Genomic DNA, 17,274 nt, shown 5'->3' with positions numbered 1-17,274 from the left:
CCAATCTGTCACACCCTCAAAAACCACTAACGGAGTTTTACTGTCAGAGGGTGTGAACTAACAGGATCGGAATCATTAGTTATAATCAAACCATAAATAAAGTTTTCAAACCACGAAAACATTTAAGTGTAAATAAGTGCGGAAGCGTAAAACCATAAGCCAAGCGTTGCGTCATTCAGGACGACTTAAAACCCAATAACAATAGTTTAAAACAAGTTTGTATAAACAGTAACGTTCAAATTAATGCATGATCCTATACCGCGCGCCCGCCTCGGCTACCTGAGAATAACATACTAAAAGTGTCAACACGAGGTTGGTGAGTTCACAAGTTTATATAAAATAAAGCGTTTAGCGTTTTGCGTTTTGCGTTTTGCGTTTAGCGTTACCAGATAGTGTTAAATCAATTATATATCTATAGGTAGCTAGCCTATAAAGCAAGTATTACTAAGTGTTCGACACCGAAGCTGACTGTTTATCATGTGCCTTGCCACCAGGTCTATCCCGACCATGGTAATGTGTTAGCCAAAATTACACCCACTCGACCTCCAGTCGAGCTTAGCGTTGGGTGGGGTTTGTCAATCCCAGTAGTACTACTCAACAGTGACTCGCTATTATCCAATACTAAACGGTTCGATGTGTAGGACTTCAGTTGTTTCGTTTGCCACTTAGCCTTTACAAGTGATATATAATCTAATAACAAAATCTAAAAGCGTTTCGGAGTATGTATTCTCCCCCAAGTGAAAAGCGTTTAAAAGAGTTAAAAAGGTGAACGTGAAACTCACTGTTTGCAAAGAATTCCAAAAACAAGTCACCCAAGTGATGCGCGTCACAGAAAACCCTCACTAGCGTTCTAAAACAACAAGGAGATTTTCTAAGTGTTGGAACTATTATCGAGTCTCTAGACTCGGCACATAATACCTATACACAAGATACGTTTCGTGTTTCGTTTGTGAATTGTGTGTGTCTCAACGAACACATTTGTGATACGTTACATGTGTGAACAACTATTTACGTGTGAAGTATTAATAGTGTACATTTCTAGCAATTATTCCCGCAAGTGCAATTTGGTCAAAACATAACAATTATCTAGCAATTAGCACGTTTCATGTATTTTCACAAAGTTCAGCAGCTAGTTTCATCAAGACAGAATTCTACTTGAAAGATTACTCTATTCAACAGATCATAGCATCTCAATTAATTCACCAAAAATCGTCACAAAAGCATACATGAGTTAGGTTTCCAGAACATATTTTATTGTATTTTTATTCCACATAGATTTCTCACAATGATCAAAATATTAAAGCAAACTCACAGCAGTCAAAATCATGCGCAACAGAATGTTATTTGTTATTCCCGTTAAATGAAAAATCCAACTAATGCAAGACAAATTGAGTTTGGTTCTTAACTCAACAAGTTAACTTCCAGAAGTGGAACCAACCCATTTGGTCTTGTAGTTCATGAGATATGATAATTACAAAACAACCTAACAGCAGGTCTCACATTTCAGAATTGCACTTCAGTTTTTTGTAAAATAATAAAAGTTAACTTTCACTCGTCCAAAAATTACAATTTTGGACTTCATAGAAACTAAACTCAACATAGCACCTTGTAGTGTTAACAACCTCGACCAATTTCCACATTAACATTTAGTTACAGTTTTCTAAACATAACTTACAATCTGTCCAGTACCAGTTTTGACCTTTAATAATATTTAAATTGTTTGAGCAACCAAATCACCTCCAAATTAGGTGTGGTTGGGTTTTCTGGAAACTAGACTCAGAGTACTACATTTTAGACTCATAATTAGCTCAGTTTGCTTTTATATTTAACAAGTTATATGTCATTCAAGTTTAACAATCTCTGCTGACAAAACTCAGCAAGCACAAACAATCGTTTAACATGCATCCTAAGCATACGACATAACTCCAACATGCAATAAACATAATTAATCACAAAACTCAGTAGTAACCCTCTAGGGTTTACAAACATTCAATGATTTAACAATCTTTCACCGTTCAAAATCACATATTATCATCACAATCAATAACCAACGCATAATCAATCATCCTCTAATCAAAATCAAACATATAAACACTTAATACATGATTTACCAAGTTAGGGTTTCATGTTTATACCTTAAAAACGCAGAAACAACCAAGAGAAAGATGAGAGATGCTTAGAAACGAGTGTGGGATACTCCGATTATGAAGAACAAGATCAAAACGAAGGTGATATGGGTGTTGGTGTGGCTGCCGATCGCAAGAGAGAGGGGAGGGGTGGCTGCCGATCGGGTGTGAGAGAGAGGGAAGAGAGTTAGGGTTTTATTAATAATAATAATAATAATAATAATAATAATAATAATAATAATAATAATAATAATAATATTTTACACATAGGTCCCTCAACTTTTAAGTATTACTTTTCTAGCCTAAAGTAACTTGTTTGCATCTTGAGTTAGTGTTTTAAACAATATTATCAAATAGCACATAAGCCTAACAAATAATTATCACATAATTATTGTTTGGTTGTTTTTCGTTTATTCACCAATGGTTTGCGTCAACTCGTTTGCGTTTCGGTGCAATCCCGAAAGACTACACATGTAGTAATTGTCAAGCGTCATTTAAACCCTAGTTTAAATGTAATGAGATGTGCGTTATAGATCAAGTGATCTTAAGTTTGAATTGACGGAGTTTGAGTTATCGGAGTTAACCTGAAATTGACGAGTGACACAGGATTAATATTATTTTCTTTTAGCAATCTATGAATCACTACTGGTAACTCGACTACATCAATGAAAACTCACTTTCTACTACTCACCTTTTAATATTTGGTTAATCTATACTTTCTTTTGAATTCACTTAAGACCCAAAGTTTTATATGCATGTATACATATGCAAATAGAATGTGTAGATATCATGAGTGGGATTAGTGATATTACAAATCACTAGTTTTAAGTTAGTGTCTCTGACAACATGGCATATTGTAGAGACTTTCTTATCCATTTCATACTTATATACATTATTATTAAAAATCATTATACAATATAATAATACACATAAAGTCTATGATAATTTAGTAGTGATGTTAACTTTTGAACTCTTGAATAAAATTTATGATACATTTTTATCATAAATTTGTAATATTTTTATATACTTGAACTATATAATAAGAAATAATTTTATTAGTCACTCTGTTACTTTGTATTATTGTTCTTTTATTGTTATTGTTATCTTTTAATATTATAATTGTTTATTATTTTAAAATGGTTGTTACATCATCCTTTATGGAACTTACGTTTGCATAATAGTCTTCCTAAAGCGACTAGGTCAAGCCTTGATTTCATTCATATTGGGTTCAATCAGGGTAGGTGGTATGCCAAACCTCCAATTTATCCAAAGTGGAGTCTACAAATGATTTGCTTGCATTAATATTTCCTTCTGACTGCTTTCTTTTACTTTTCCATTTTCTTAGAATAGATCATGCCACAAAATTCCGTCGAGGTTATTAGACGTTTATCGGTATAGGCTGAGATCCAGACAATTACCTTGCTTGGCTTACACGAATAATTATTTGTTGGACATGGTGTCGATGGGAATATTATTTTCGAATTTAATAGGATTTAAGATAACAGTTTGTACTACTATATCTTATCCTTATTTATCAAATTCTAAACTTGTTAAAGCCTAGGTACTTTGGTCAAATACCTAATTCCCTAAAACCGATGAATCTGATACCAACGTGTCACACCCCGACTTAGAGCTTAGGCTTGTGACCAATAATTGGTGTCACACTCCAACCTACAGCGAAAATGCCGGGGCGTGAGCTGATTGCCCACAGCTCTCAAGGTACTATTATGCAATATTGGAAATTTTATTAACTATTAAGTTAAATTCAAATACAACCAAATATTCAATACAAAGATTCATAATCAAATAAGTCAACAAACAAACATATATCATAAATTTAAAAGAATTTTTATTTTTCTCTATCTTGATAACCTATGTTTTCATCCAATCTTGATTGTACATCACATTGTGTGACATTCGTCAATTTCGGGTCTTGTTTGTATTCGTTTTGTATCCGTTTATCATGAAAACCGACCCGTTTTGTAAACTGAAACTTATGATATAATCAAAATGATGGATTTTATGTTACAATATTGTTTTACACTTGTTGGGTCTAGAAAATATCCTTTTCGGTCCTTAAAACGCCTTAAAAACGCTTAAAACAAACTTCAGGGGCCATAATTGTCATTTTTGAAAGTTTGAATATTTTGGCCGCCCACCTCATCGCTATACGCGATGGGGGAGCCCTCTAGCCATCGCGCGGCACGATCAAAAACAGACCAGCAGCATCTTTGTTTGTTGTTTCTTCTTTACACTCTATTATCCAATCCGATTTTTACACCCTCGTTTACTTGTTAAACCCTCTAAATCCCCCTATATAAATACAAGACCTCCTCCTACATCCATCCCTGCTCATAATTCAACTCCTCTCTCAAAAATCAAGTTCTTTTAAGGTTATTTTCTTTGTTCATGAAGGTTTGACTTTTAAAAGTCAAACTGAGTAATGTCTTTCATTTTAATTAGCTTATATAGTCTTATATACAACATATATATAATATACACCCCTTGTTACCTTTGGTGGTTACTTCCCCGGTCTCGGTCGGTGGAGTGTCGGGCCTCGTAAGGCAAGGCTACATGGAGGACTTACATAGTCCTTGATATATATATATATACTTATATAACATGTTTATACATATTAACCACGCTTAACTTCTTCTCATTTTAGTTTGTATATCATATTAATGAAGTTCCGTGGTTATGGGGTCGAAGAGACTAGCCTCGGTTTAACCGTAAATAGCTCTAAACCGTAAACCGAACTTTGTATACTAGTTTTATTAAATAATTGTTTAAACATCCTTATTGTTAGATTTAAGTTTCTAAAACCATTTTTTATAAGTTCTATGATTATGGTTTCGTAGAATCTTACCTCGGACTTAACCCGAAACAAGATCCGAACCGAAACCGAACTTTCGTTTAAAGACTTTATTGTTAACTTTTTTGTTGTAAAACTTAAGTATCATCATTTTTAAATTATTATACAAGTTCTTTGTTATTTGGGCATCTAGCAACCATCCATGAACTTATTGCGAGATGGAAACTGAACAAAACCGAACTAAACCGATTTTCACTCACATAAGACACACAAGTGTGTTTCTAGCTATCAGGACTTGTAGTTTCCTATAAAAATAGTTTATAAACTGATTTTAAATATTTTCTTAAAGTACTTGGAATTTTGAATCCAACTTGATCTTATAACAAAGTTGGACCGACAAAACCGAACACTTGATTAATGGACGTTATTAGTTATAAAACTATAGAACTACATACTTGGATAATTCTTCTTAAATTTTATTGAGTTATCTCATAACATTCATTATTTTGGAAAGTTGACTTTGGGTTTGACCAATTATCAAGACCCGAACCAAAAATCCGAACATTTGTTAAAAACCGTCTTACTATCTATATTATAAAGGGGCTTGCATTCTTGCATTTTACCCACCTTATTACTTAACATATGTTGAGTAAATATTAAGGCTAGATACTTTAACCCAGTTTCAAGCAAACTTGTATTTTTTAAAAGGACTATTGTTATAATTTCTTAATTATTTACATTTTAAACCTTAAACTTTAAGTGTTTACATTTCTCAACATTTATTTTATTTTAAAGACTTCCAAGACAATTTTTCTAATATAAGACTTCTATTCTTTTAAGCTTTGTTCGTTAAACTCGTCGTTCCGGTTAATCTCCAAATCATTAATCTATCAAGTTTATTAATTGAACGTGAGTACTTTCATTTCCCGTTTCCATATTTCATTTTGGGGGTGATATTGCATACTTATTCAAACTAAATGTTTTATTCTTGAGTTTTAAACCACAAACTTTATTGTATACTTTACTTAAATAAATGCCCGATTTGGTGTTCTATGCTTACATGCTTACATGCTAATGTGTTTACCGCTTTTGGTTGGTTGATTCATAAATCCAAAGCTATTTGATTTTCTCTTAAAGCAAAGTTTCATTAATGTATTCTTATTAACGATTTCATACAAATCCTAGACAATTTGGTATTCTCATATAGAAAGGTGTTGTTAATGTATTCCTATTAACGATTTCATTATCAAAATTGTTGCTATTATTTATTGTTTTGTATACAAGTTGTGGAATTTCCTACTATATACATATTGTTCAAAACTATGAAATTGTTCGCCAACCTTTGTGTTGACAAATTTTATTTTATGCAAAGGTTTGAATCTAGGTTGACTCGAGGAGTTGGAGAAAATGTAATCAAGACTGTTAGGATATTAACAAAAAAAAAATGAACAATGTATTATTTGCTATGATTTGTTTTGGTTATCGTATGAATAATTGTTATGTGACTTTTATGATTTTATGAATTTGAATTAGTTTATTAAATATTGTCACTATTAATAGTGTCTTGTGTATTTGGGCAGTCGGTTGCATCCCGGCATGTTCCGCCGCCGTTGGTCGGGTGTGACACGTCACACGACAACTTGCATATGCGTTAAAAAAAATACAATAGATTTGTCAACACAAGGTTGAGTGAGTATAACACCAGATTTGAGACACTATAATAATAATAAGTAAAAGTGCAAACTGTTCCTGTGAGATATACACTTAAGCCATAGCACATAACAATCAAACAAACCATAAAGTAAGGACTCAACCAATCCATATAAATGGACATGGTTACCAAGCAATGACTAAACCGTTTCCATAAAAATAGACATCGGTTACCGAAGTAAGCAATAACATTCAAATAAAGCAAGTAAGCAAATAGCAAGTTAGGTAGACTGACTGATAAACACACAAGGACAAATAGTTGCGTTTAAATACTATATAATAGAAAATATCTACGAACGCACATGTCCCCAAAACAGTTAAAAATAAGTAAAAGAACGGGAGTGAAATATCACCTTGACAAACGAGCAAACGGAAATATCAAAATATTAAGAATGTAGATGGTAGATCAAGCTTTGAAGATAAAGCCTAATCAAAAACAAGTGCGGAAAAAGAATCAATATGGATAACTAACGGAGTGAAAGAAAGCTCGGACTTTGATATTTAATTAATTTTAATAATCATACATTTATAATTTTATAGATCTTTCAAATCTTACATCTATTTTAAACAATATTATAATTAAAATTATTTTGTTAAAATATATGTTTATAATATATCACTTAGATAAAATTAATTCATTTATAACCACTTTTATTTATATAAAACTTATTTATTTAGATTTAGAACAATTATGATATATTTATATCTGTACATTATGAAAATGCATATAGGATGGGCAAGATGGTCTTTTCACAAAAACTCTTAAAATTAAGAGTTGACTACCCTTTGAGCATGATGTACAATGATTTTATGTTCTCAAAGACATAAACCAGCTGAATAACATGATTCAAAATTCAAATTCTATCTTGTGACCTTCCTCGACCTTCAGTTCATCCCGCCTATGAAACCACTAGATCTGGAAATCACAATCATCTCCGCCAAACACCTCAAGAACATCAACTATACACAACATATTCTGGTTCGATATCAATCGCTGCCTCACCACCAAAATCTTAACAAATTGATAAGATATATGAATTATGAACTGAATGTGTGAAATTAACAGTTAAATAGAAGATTTTGAACTCAAGATACACTACATATAAAATATAACAAATTGATAAGATATATGAATTTTCAAAGGATCAAAATGGGTATACAAAATGAGACATCATTATTACATATTAGAACGGGCCAGCAAGTTAGATTAACCGGCGAATACTTTTCGCGTGTTCTTAAAAAAATTATGAACAAATAATGTGCTAACTATGGTTAGAAAAACAGTATTAAAACAAACTTAAATGAACGAACATTCACAACATAAATTATTAAACAGAAGATGTGCAGTTTTTATTTGTGTTTTTTTAATAAAAATGGGTTTAAATGATTTGGATAATTTAAACATTAAATGATTGGTCCTGCGAGGACGGTCGCGCCCTCCCCTTTTAAAGGCGGCAGTTCTTATAAAATTATAAAACTTGTATTTCCGATTTCCCTAAACTATAGGCACGCACATTCTTTATAAAGTGTCAAATTTGGTTGATCCGAAAATGGTATTTGGTCCATTTAGGAAAGGAATTATGTGTGATTGATGTTTTAATTTTGATAGCAAACAATATTATTATCGAACCGGTTAAAACCAGGTACTTAACATGTTGGAACACTAACAAAACTTTTGATTGCTAAGTATAAAGTTTAGTTTACCAGGTACTTAACAATTAAAGAGGTTGATGGAATCATTTAAGGAAAGGTAACCGGCTTGTTATAGAGGTTTAAAATCAAGTAGTAAGACACGTGAATTTCAAAGTCGAGTTTGTGTGTGGTGTGAAATGATGGGCGGCTTCATGATTAGTAAAGGGAATGAATACATGTTTTTTGAACCGAGGTTTGAACATATTACTTATCATCAATATATAGTTAAATCTTGTTATTTTAACACATAATTTAGCTAGCTACAAAATATAAACAATTGATATCAATGATAAAAAATCTAAAATTCATTATTATGTAATTTATTAAAAAAAGACGGTTCATGACCGAAATTGGCTCTGACCAACATAAAATATTATTAATAAAAAAAAAGAAAGAATATATATATATATATATATATATATATATATATATATATATATATATATATATATATATATATATATATATATATATATTTCGAGAACATAAAAACTTGTCATGTTTTTCTTAAGTATCCAGAATTTCATTTTTCTTTGACAATGGCGAGAAACCTCATGCCCTTCATACAATCATCCCCAACGTGACTCATGAAACCAAATTTTCCCGGTGCTGTAAGAACTATCTCATGACGTCCAAGCTCCCTAACATCCACCACACGTGATGCACCACAACATCTGTTAATCCCATCTTCGTCAACCACCAAGATACAGTGGTTAAAGGTCAAATCAAACACTGCATTAACAATTAATATAGTTTAGTTTGTTAACTTGCTTGCTTGCGTCCTTCAAGACATACATAATTACGTATAAAAAATAGAAATGAGTTATGTATGAAGCTGACAAGAATATACCCAATATGTCTCCGACACGGAAATCCTTCCCTTGGACCCATGCGTTGTAATCAACACCCTGTTGCCAACCTTTATCATCTCCAACTATATACTTTGTTCCTTCCGCACATGGTCCTGCACCTGTTACCACAATATGTTTATTTCCTAGCGCAACATCATCCGCCCGAGCCACAACTATTGCAGTTGTTATGAGGATGAAGATGGCCAATTTTTTTTGGGTAAAGGGATTCACCCGGTTAAATGCATTCCACACAATCAAAAAGTACAAGTAATATGACAGAGTGCCATATTAGTTCTCATGTATGACATGCCATACAAGAGTAAACAAACCAAAACCACCAAACATTGGTAAACACAGCCAAAGCTTACACAAGAACAATGTAAATAAACAAAACTAAAACAAATCAACCATTATCATCAATCTGGTGGGAAACTCCCCGCGGAAAGTGCCAATCCTCGAGAACCCGATTAACCCGTTCAGAATTCTTGAACTTTAGAGTCATAAGCTTTAGGCGCGTCCCCCTAATGATTTCGTCCGCAACCATCTTCGGAGTCTTCAAAGAGTTCTTGAAAAGCCGGTTGTTTCGCTCCTTCCAGATAACGTAAACCGAAGCCCCAAATAGCAGCCGATTAACAACATTTTCAATAGAGTTGGACATTCCAAATTGAGACACATATTGAAGAATATTCGCCCAACCATTCCTACATCCCTGAAACTTCCCTTTCATTCTTACAATACTCCAAACCTCAGCAGAGAACTTACACTCAAAGAAGAGGTGGTTACGAGAATCCGGCTCTCCATTACAAAGAGGGCAGCAATACAAGTTATAATTTGGATACCCACCAATTTTCCATCCCATAATACGATTCTGCGTGCTCAACCTATCATGAAGCACAATCCACAACATAAAGGAGTGTTTTGGAACACATTGAGAGAACCAAACAACATGCACCCAAGACACCTTATCAGCCGGTCTCCGAATAAGATTCCAAATTCCAGACGCCGAGAAATTCATTGAAGTCCCATTCTCATCCATTACCACGATCTTGTCCCTCTCATCCGGACAAATGCTGACTTCTTTTAGGTTCAAAAGAATTGGATACCTCAAAATCCAATCAGGCGGCCAACCCCAGTTATTATGATGAACAACATCACTGACACAGGTCTCTAAAGACAAGCCAGCACGATGAATAGCTCTAGGGTTAATATATTCAATTAAAGGACAAATCTCATCCCACTTATCATACCAAACTGAAGTAGATCTCCCATTCCCAATTTCATGCCATATAAATTTTCTAATCTGAGGACGGAACTGAAGAATTTTCCTCCATCCCCACGTACACGAGTTAGGAATCTGCAAGCTCCAAAAATTTCGCCCCTTCATTTTATACTCATAAATCCATTTAACCCACAACGAGTTACGCACATTGATTAAGCTCCAAATATGATAAACCAGCAGAGAGTTATTGACATCCCGTATACGCCGGATACCCAAACCACCTTCACACTTCGGCCGACACACAATATCCCAAGAGACTTTATGCTTTCCCTTATTTTGACCATAATCCCAAAGAAAGTTTTTAATCCGTTTCTCAAGATCAGCAATAAGTCTAGAAGGGAGAGAAAACACAGCAGCCCAATAAATATATAAAGACGAAAGAACAGACCTGACCAGCTGCAATTTACCCGCAAAAGATAAAGTTTTATTCTTCCAATCTCCAATCCGACTATCCATACAGTCCAGCAACCTCTTACAATCCCGGTAATTTAACCTCATGAAGATGGCCAATTTGTTGTTACCCATTTGGTTATAATTTCATTCTATTATGACATCAAATATATAGAGAAAGGAAGCTTGCTAAAACTTCTCTACATCATAAATATTCATGAACAAGATATTTTGTAGCCTAATAATTCGCTAAAATATTCTAGAATTAGTCCTTTCATTAGTAATTAAACTCACAATACACTAACAACATATATATATATACATATAAATATATAATTTAACGTAAATAAAGATATATACATGTCAGTATATATATTAATTACATCTAAATACATGTAATTTAAAATTGATAACATGAAGTATAAATATATTCCATTATATTAAAATTCACTTTAAAAAGTCAAATACTAAACACATTTTATTACTTCAGAAGTCGGAATTGAAGGTATAACTATATTGCATCAAACAACAATGTCATTTGTGGACGATTTGAGACTAAACATATTCAATCCAAGTTGAACTTTTAAAAACTGAACCATCGTAAAGGAGTCCTAGGCGTACCCCTAGTTCAAATTGTTTATGTTTATTTGTGTTTGATTACGTTCATTTGTATTCGCTTATATTCATGAACTGTATGTTAAAAAAAATTAACAAACATGATCATCACAAACATTTTTATAAAAGAAAAAACATGAACAAAAAAATTTGTTCAATTGTTTGTTTGGTTAAACACTAACAAGCCCCTTCTGTTTTTGTTCGGTATGTAAAACTTTTACTAGAAATTGATAATATAGAAAAGGGACACGATATTAAATACCTTGCGATTTAATGATGGTCTTTGATAATCCATGTCTATTCAAGTCACCAATTGCAAAAAGAAAACCAAATCAAAACAAATAAAACTAAACTAAACTCCTGCTTATAATAAGCACAGTAAGATCCATGGTTCCTTTTCGGATACTAATATATATTGTAAGAAACTCAATATTTTATAAAACAGAAAAATTACTTTACAAACTCTTTCATGATATTTTTATTACCAAATGATGTCACTCTCTATTCGTTATTTCATTCACTTTGTTTCTGGATTTTTGTCAATTGTATATTCAATTCTACATACCATAGTTTTCATGTTTCTTTCTTTTGTTTTTTTTAACTCATATCATAATATCACTGGTAATAAAGTTCATGTTAAAAATTTTATTTTTCCAACATATCACACATGTACAGCATTTCGTTCAAAAGTAACCTTAATGAAACTAACTTCTGTGGGCATTGTTATTTGCAGCAAATCAACCCATATACTAAGCCGTAAACATGCTTTTTGTAGCAAAGGCACAAACAACATCAAAATGTATTGATAATAAATCTCAAGAATTAAACAAATAAGTTAATCCAATAGCCTATGAGACGCACACTATTAGGATTGTACGTACTTAATCTAATAGCCTATGAGACGCACACTATTAGGATCGATCATGTTATTAAAATACAAGCATACAAAAGTATTCAGTACCTTAGAAGAGGGCATCATCTCTTAAAATGATCCACTAAAACCTTGTTTTCTATTTAACCCTTAGCATAAAAAATTGTCTATATTGTATAAATTACAAGTTTGGTGTCGCGATAGTTACTATTAGGCCAAGTGGTGAAATGCCATTGGTTCATGTCATTTTTTTATTTTTGTTTTTCATTTCAATATCATAACAAACGTAATGGATACCCACCGAATTTGGGTTCACTCCGTCTAGGATCGATAACGCTCAACTTTTACCAACTGCAGGTGTTTACTAACCATTTGGTTAATGCTTGACTTTTACTAACCACGCGGGTTTACCTACCCTTTTGTTAACGCTCGGCTTTTATCAATTGCGCGTTTACCAACCATTTTGTTTTAGTTCCGGTACCGTTACGAAAATAAACGAAACATACCGAATTAGCGTCAACTCACCGCCTCAACATCAGGTTTTACGGACTCATCGTTGCAAAGCCTGGGTTTTACTGACCTTTTTGTTTTAGTTTTGCCATGGTAACAAATGTAATAAATAAGAGTTTTGCTTCCGCAAAGCCCTGTTGGGCTACATGGCGTCTACTTATTGGTGCAAGACGTTTTTTTTTTTGTTACGGTCCATAACCAATGTAACAAAACCAACCAAATGCCAATTTTGTTTACTTTTATGTTTTTTTTTTGTTTTGTATTCCGGTACCGTGAAGACCATGATGGAAATAGACCGAGTTCGCGTAGACTCGCCGCTTTGTTTTAGTCCATTATCGTAACGGACGTAATGAAAACCGAGTGATTGCTCATTTGTTTTGTTTTAGTTATGGTACCATAACGAACATGACGAAAATAACCAAATTTTCTTAGACTAATCGCATCAAAGATAGGGGTCGACAACGTGGGGTTTTACCAACTCTTGAGTTTTCCCTTCCGATACCAACATATTGGTCCACCTCAATTTCTATAATTTTTTTGTTTTAATTTTGGTTTTAGTTCTTGTAAAGTCACGCACCAAACGAAACCAAACAATTTTTAGTCGATTTACTACTTAGGCACTTGGGCTTTACCGGCATGCTCCGGCGTAGCTCGTCAGGGTTGCGTCGGGAACGTAAAAAACTAGATAAAGTGCATAATAAATGAGAATCTATGGTGATGAATGTCACACCCCAAAAATCTTAATTTAACAGCGAAAGACTTAATCAACTTACTTGGGCGGTGACAGAAGCCGTTTAGCCATTAGTGTTTAAGCATAACTTATTCGCATACAAGTTGGACTTTTATTCTTTATAAAATGTCATAAATTACACGTGTCAGTGTACACGTTTTATTTAAACTACAAGTCATACGTCAACACAATGGTTGGTGAGTTCTCAATTTTTAAAACTTATATTTTGAAAGAAAGCTTTTCTTGATTCCATAAATACCACTTCCTCCATTCGACCCGAAGTCATCTTTCGTTGAAATAGCAAATATCGCATTAAGGACTTACAACCATAACAATATTTTAAAAGTAAAACTTTCCTTTGTTAAAGTATTGATTCGTCCTCATCAGCACGAAACCAATAGTCGCATCGGAAATAGTTTTCATCCCATGAAAATCCATTAGACATATTTCGCTTAACGAAAGTTATCGTTTTAGGACATTTTAAAACATAACTATTCTTTGTCAAAACAAAGCCAATAATTACACAAAGTCCGCACTGGACGAATGTATGCATTACCTTACCTCCATTGGACCAAGGCCTACTATCGTTTCACACACGAAATTTAATTAAACACAAACCGGTCATCGTTCAATACGACAGAACAAGTGGGCCCCTTTAGCATCACCAACGAAAGTGTCCGAAATTCAATATTGTATTCTTTAACAAGTTGGGATAGTTATAAAGTAGAAAAGAATATTACAAACGTAAGACTTTTAAAACTTTAATCAAAGCGTACAATAATTCAAAATATTTATCGTTTACCCACCGGCACGACCGATGATGATAGGACGTCACCGCGATAGATCTAACAATATTTATATGCTTATCCACAAGTTTATGATTATAAAGACTGCGAAAATACATTTTTGTCAGGTCGATCACGTTAGTTAACGTTGATCAATTTAAAGTGATTACGATACCACAATTGACAAATAAAATGTGTTTTTGAGCCAAATGTGTTTTCCCCAAAAACGTTTATAAACAATTAAAAATATTGAAAACAGTGGGGATTTCTGAGAAGATCACCTTTGTCTCGGAATAATTAACACATACGAGATGACACACAACAGGTAGATCCAAGATATTAATAATAGTCTTCCAATGATAACTGGATTTCTATATTTAATACAAAATATATTAACACATAAACTCATATGCAAATAGGAATGTATACTAACTCAACTCGTTTATCCTCACGTTTCTTATTATAACAATTGTAATGAATAATATAATAACATCTATCATTTTAGAAAATCATAAATCGAATAGAATGTTTCAAAATGTGTCGGTCCCGTTGATCTCTCAGTCTATCTATATTGTAACCCACACAAATAGTGTTGACAAGAAGGTTAAAGACGGGGCTAGATTGGAGAAGAATAATAGTGTATTAAAGGCGGAATCAATGACACACAAATTGTTGCTGAAGGACACAATAAAGACACACACACAGACACACATACTAAAAAGATTTCCATTAATAGTAAGGTAGATTACAAAACATAAATTATTAGGGTTCTAAAAGAGGAATGATTTGATTCTAGGCAGAATATCCGTATGAATATGTCAGCCGTCAAATCGTTGTCAATCAATATTCAGGTCATGTGTGTTGCGTGTAGGAGGCATGCCCTAGATCATTCTATTTATAGGCCTGCCTCCCGACAGGTGTCATTCCTTCTAGAAACCCTAATCATTAATACATATTCAAAAAACGTATTACAAAATTACAAAATATACTAAGTTAAAACAGGTCTTCGGGTTTATCATCTTCGAGCAGACCTGGTAACCTTGAAGTGTGTTGGGGAACAGTTCTCCGGGTACACTTTACTAAGAGTATCACCTAGCAGACTTCAATCTTCTTGACCATAGCAAACTTTGCTTGATATGATCCTACGAGAAACTGTTCTTCATGAATCCCTTCAACTCTTTGTTAATGAATAACTTATTAAGCAAACTAAAGTGTGCTGGTAACACTGTTTGACTTGTGCTGGAAGCACTATAGCTTGATAAGAGTTGAACCTTGCTAGAGAAAGTCCTTAAAATGTTTCTTGAATAACTTTCCTCAAGCATTCTCGGACTACTGTTTATTAATGAATAACCTTGCTAGATCTTACAAATACTTGGCTTCAAAAGCTTTGTTAGCCAAGAGCTTATTCAGAAGCCAACCTTGCTTGGCCCTGAAGAACAACTTTGCTAGACGTAGTGAACCTTGCTTGGATAGTCACAAAAGAAGACTTCAAGAAGATAACTCTGCCCGGAAGGCAAAATATCTTGCTAGGCTATAGTAAAAGCTTGCTCGGATGTCCAAGTGTGCCTGATGTCCATATTAGCCTTTTTTAGGGAGGTTGAGAAGATTCCAGGCTTCCATAATTCCATTTTCTCATCCCAACAATCTCCCCTAGATTGGATGTAAGGCCCCGTTACCGGTGCCCTACTTTGGATGTTGGATTTACTCATTAACATAGTTCTAAATATCAGAGTTAAATTAAACTTTACGTGAATTCTAAGACTTTCATAAACATTACAATATATTTCATAACTTGTCTTAATCAAACATTCTTGTCTTTCAAAATTAAAACTTTAAAGTTAAAACATTATAAGTCTTCAGATGCCAGACTCTTATTCTTCTGACACGTGTCCCCGTTCAAGCCAGCTGTATCAATCTACTCACCTACGTTCATACTAATAGTCAGCTACACTGAGTGAGTTCTAGTTAATCATACATCATACAATACATATACTTACCTTCAATTATGCATCAGAAGATTCATAATAATTACTTACTAATTTACTTTCATTACATAATTTCATATATACGTTAATTCTGTACTACTTTAATACTATATAGTTACTGTCATTTTCTATCTCAGATATTGTTAGGGTCTGATCCCTCTTTCCTTGTGTATCTCATATAGTATTAGGGTCTGATCCCTTTCTTGTCTATCTCAGATATTATTAGGGTCTGATCCCTTTCTTGTCTATCTCAGATATTATTAGGGTCTGATCCCTCTTTTCTTCATCTTCGTACATACTGTCTTTGCATACTTGTAACATAGATATACTTTCTTTAATCATTTAAACATATTCATATATTTTACATATATCTATCATACACATTCATCTTTCATATACATACCTCCCTTGTCAACATGTGCAATAACCGAAGATCGTTCACGTATCGACAAGCTTTCATTCACAATCATATCACAATATTCATCACATAAATCATATATGTCATACACTTACCTCTTAAGGTAAGTGTATCGAGTATGCACACAGCCCCGAAAACATAACAACGAAATGGGGCTAGAAACTCACCTGAATGCGGTTACGTTCAACGTTTATGGTTATTCCTTTCTTGCGCTGTGCACGACTAACTGTATAACAATTACACGTAATAATTTAACTATCACTACTCATATCGCGTTTTTAGTCTAGTTATAACCCTCAACGAATGGGGTCCGGGGGCAGCTCCCCTGGCATCGGGGTTCTAGGGGTGGCAGCCCCTAGCGGGGTCCAAGTGGTAGAGCCCCTGGCTGCGGTAAAGCTGTCTTAACATATTTTCCATTAGGATTTCATGACAATGTTTTATTGTTAACCTCTCAATCCTTTAAGGTATCTTCTATATATTAATGAAGTTCAAGGGCTATT

The 17,274-nt window shown here is 33.6% G+C and overlaps 1 protein-coding gene across 1 annotated transcript; it reads right to left on the bottom strand.

The window, feature by feature from the left end:
• Window positions 1–8,863: 8,863 nt before the first annotated feature.
• LOC143586941 (blue copper protein-like) lies at window positions 8,864–16,826 on the bottom strand. The gene is made up of 3 exons (XM_077068378.1): window positions 16,760–16,826; window positions 9,191–9,310; window positions 8,864–9,072 (listed from the first exon to the last, which is right to left on the bottom strand). Exons 1-3 carry the CDS (start codon window positions 16,824–16,826, stop codon window positions 8,864–8,866), a joined length of 396 nt encoding a protein of 131 aa, XP_076924493.1.
• Between the last annotated feature and the right edge of the window lie 448 nt (window positions 16,827–17,274).

Source organism: Bidens hawaiensis, unplaced genomic scaffold, assembly GCF_021521415.1.
Source record: "Bidens hawaiensis isolate Kalapana, Puna unplaced genomic scaffold, B.hawaiensis_p1.1 tig00035049_1, whole genome shotgun sequence".
NCBI classification, from domain to species: Eukaryota; Viridiplantae; Streptophyta; class Magnoliopsida; order Asterales; family Asteraceae; genus Bidens; species Bidens hawaiensis.
The sequence above is the reverse complement of the archived record's forward strand: the minus strand, read 5'-3'. Positions and strand labels throughout refer to the sequence as shown.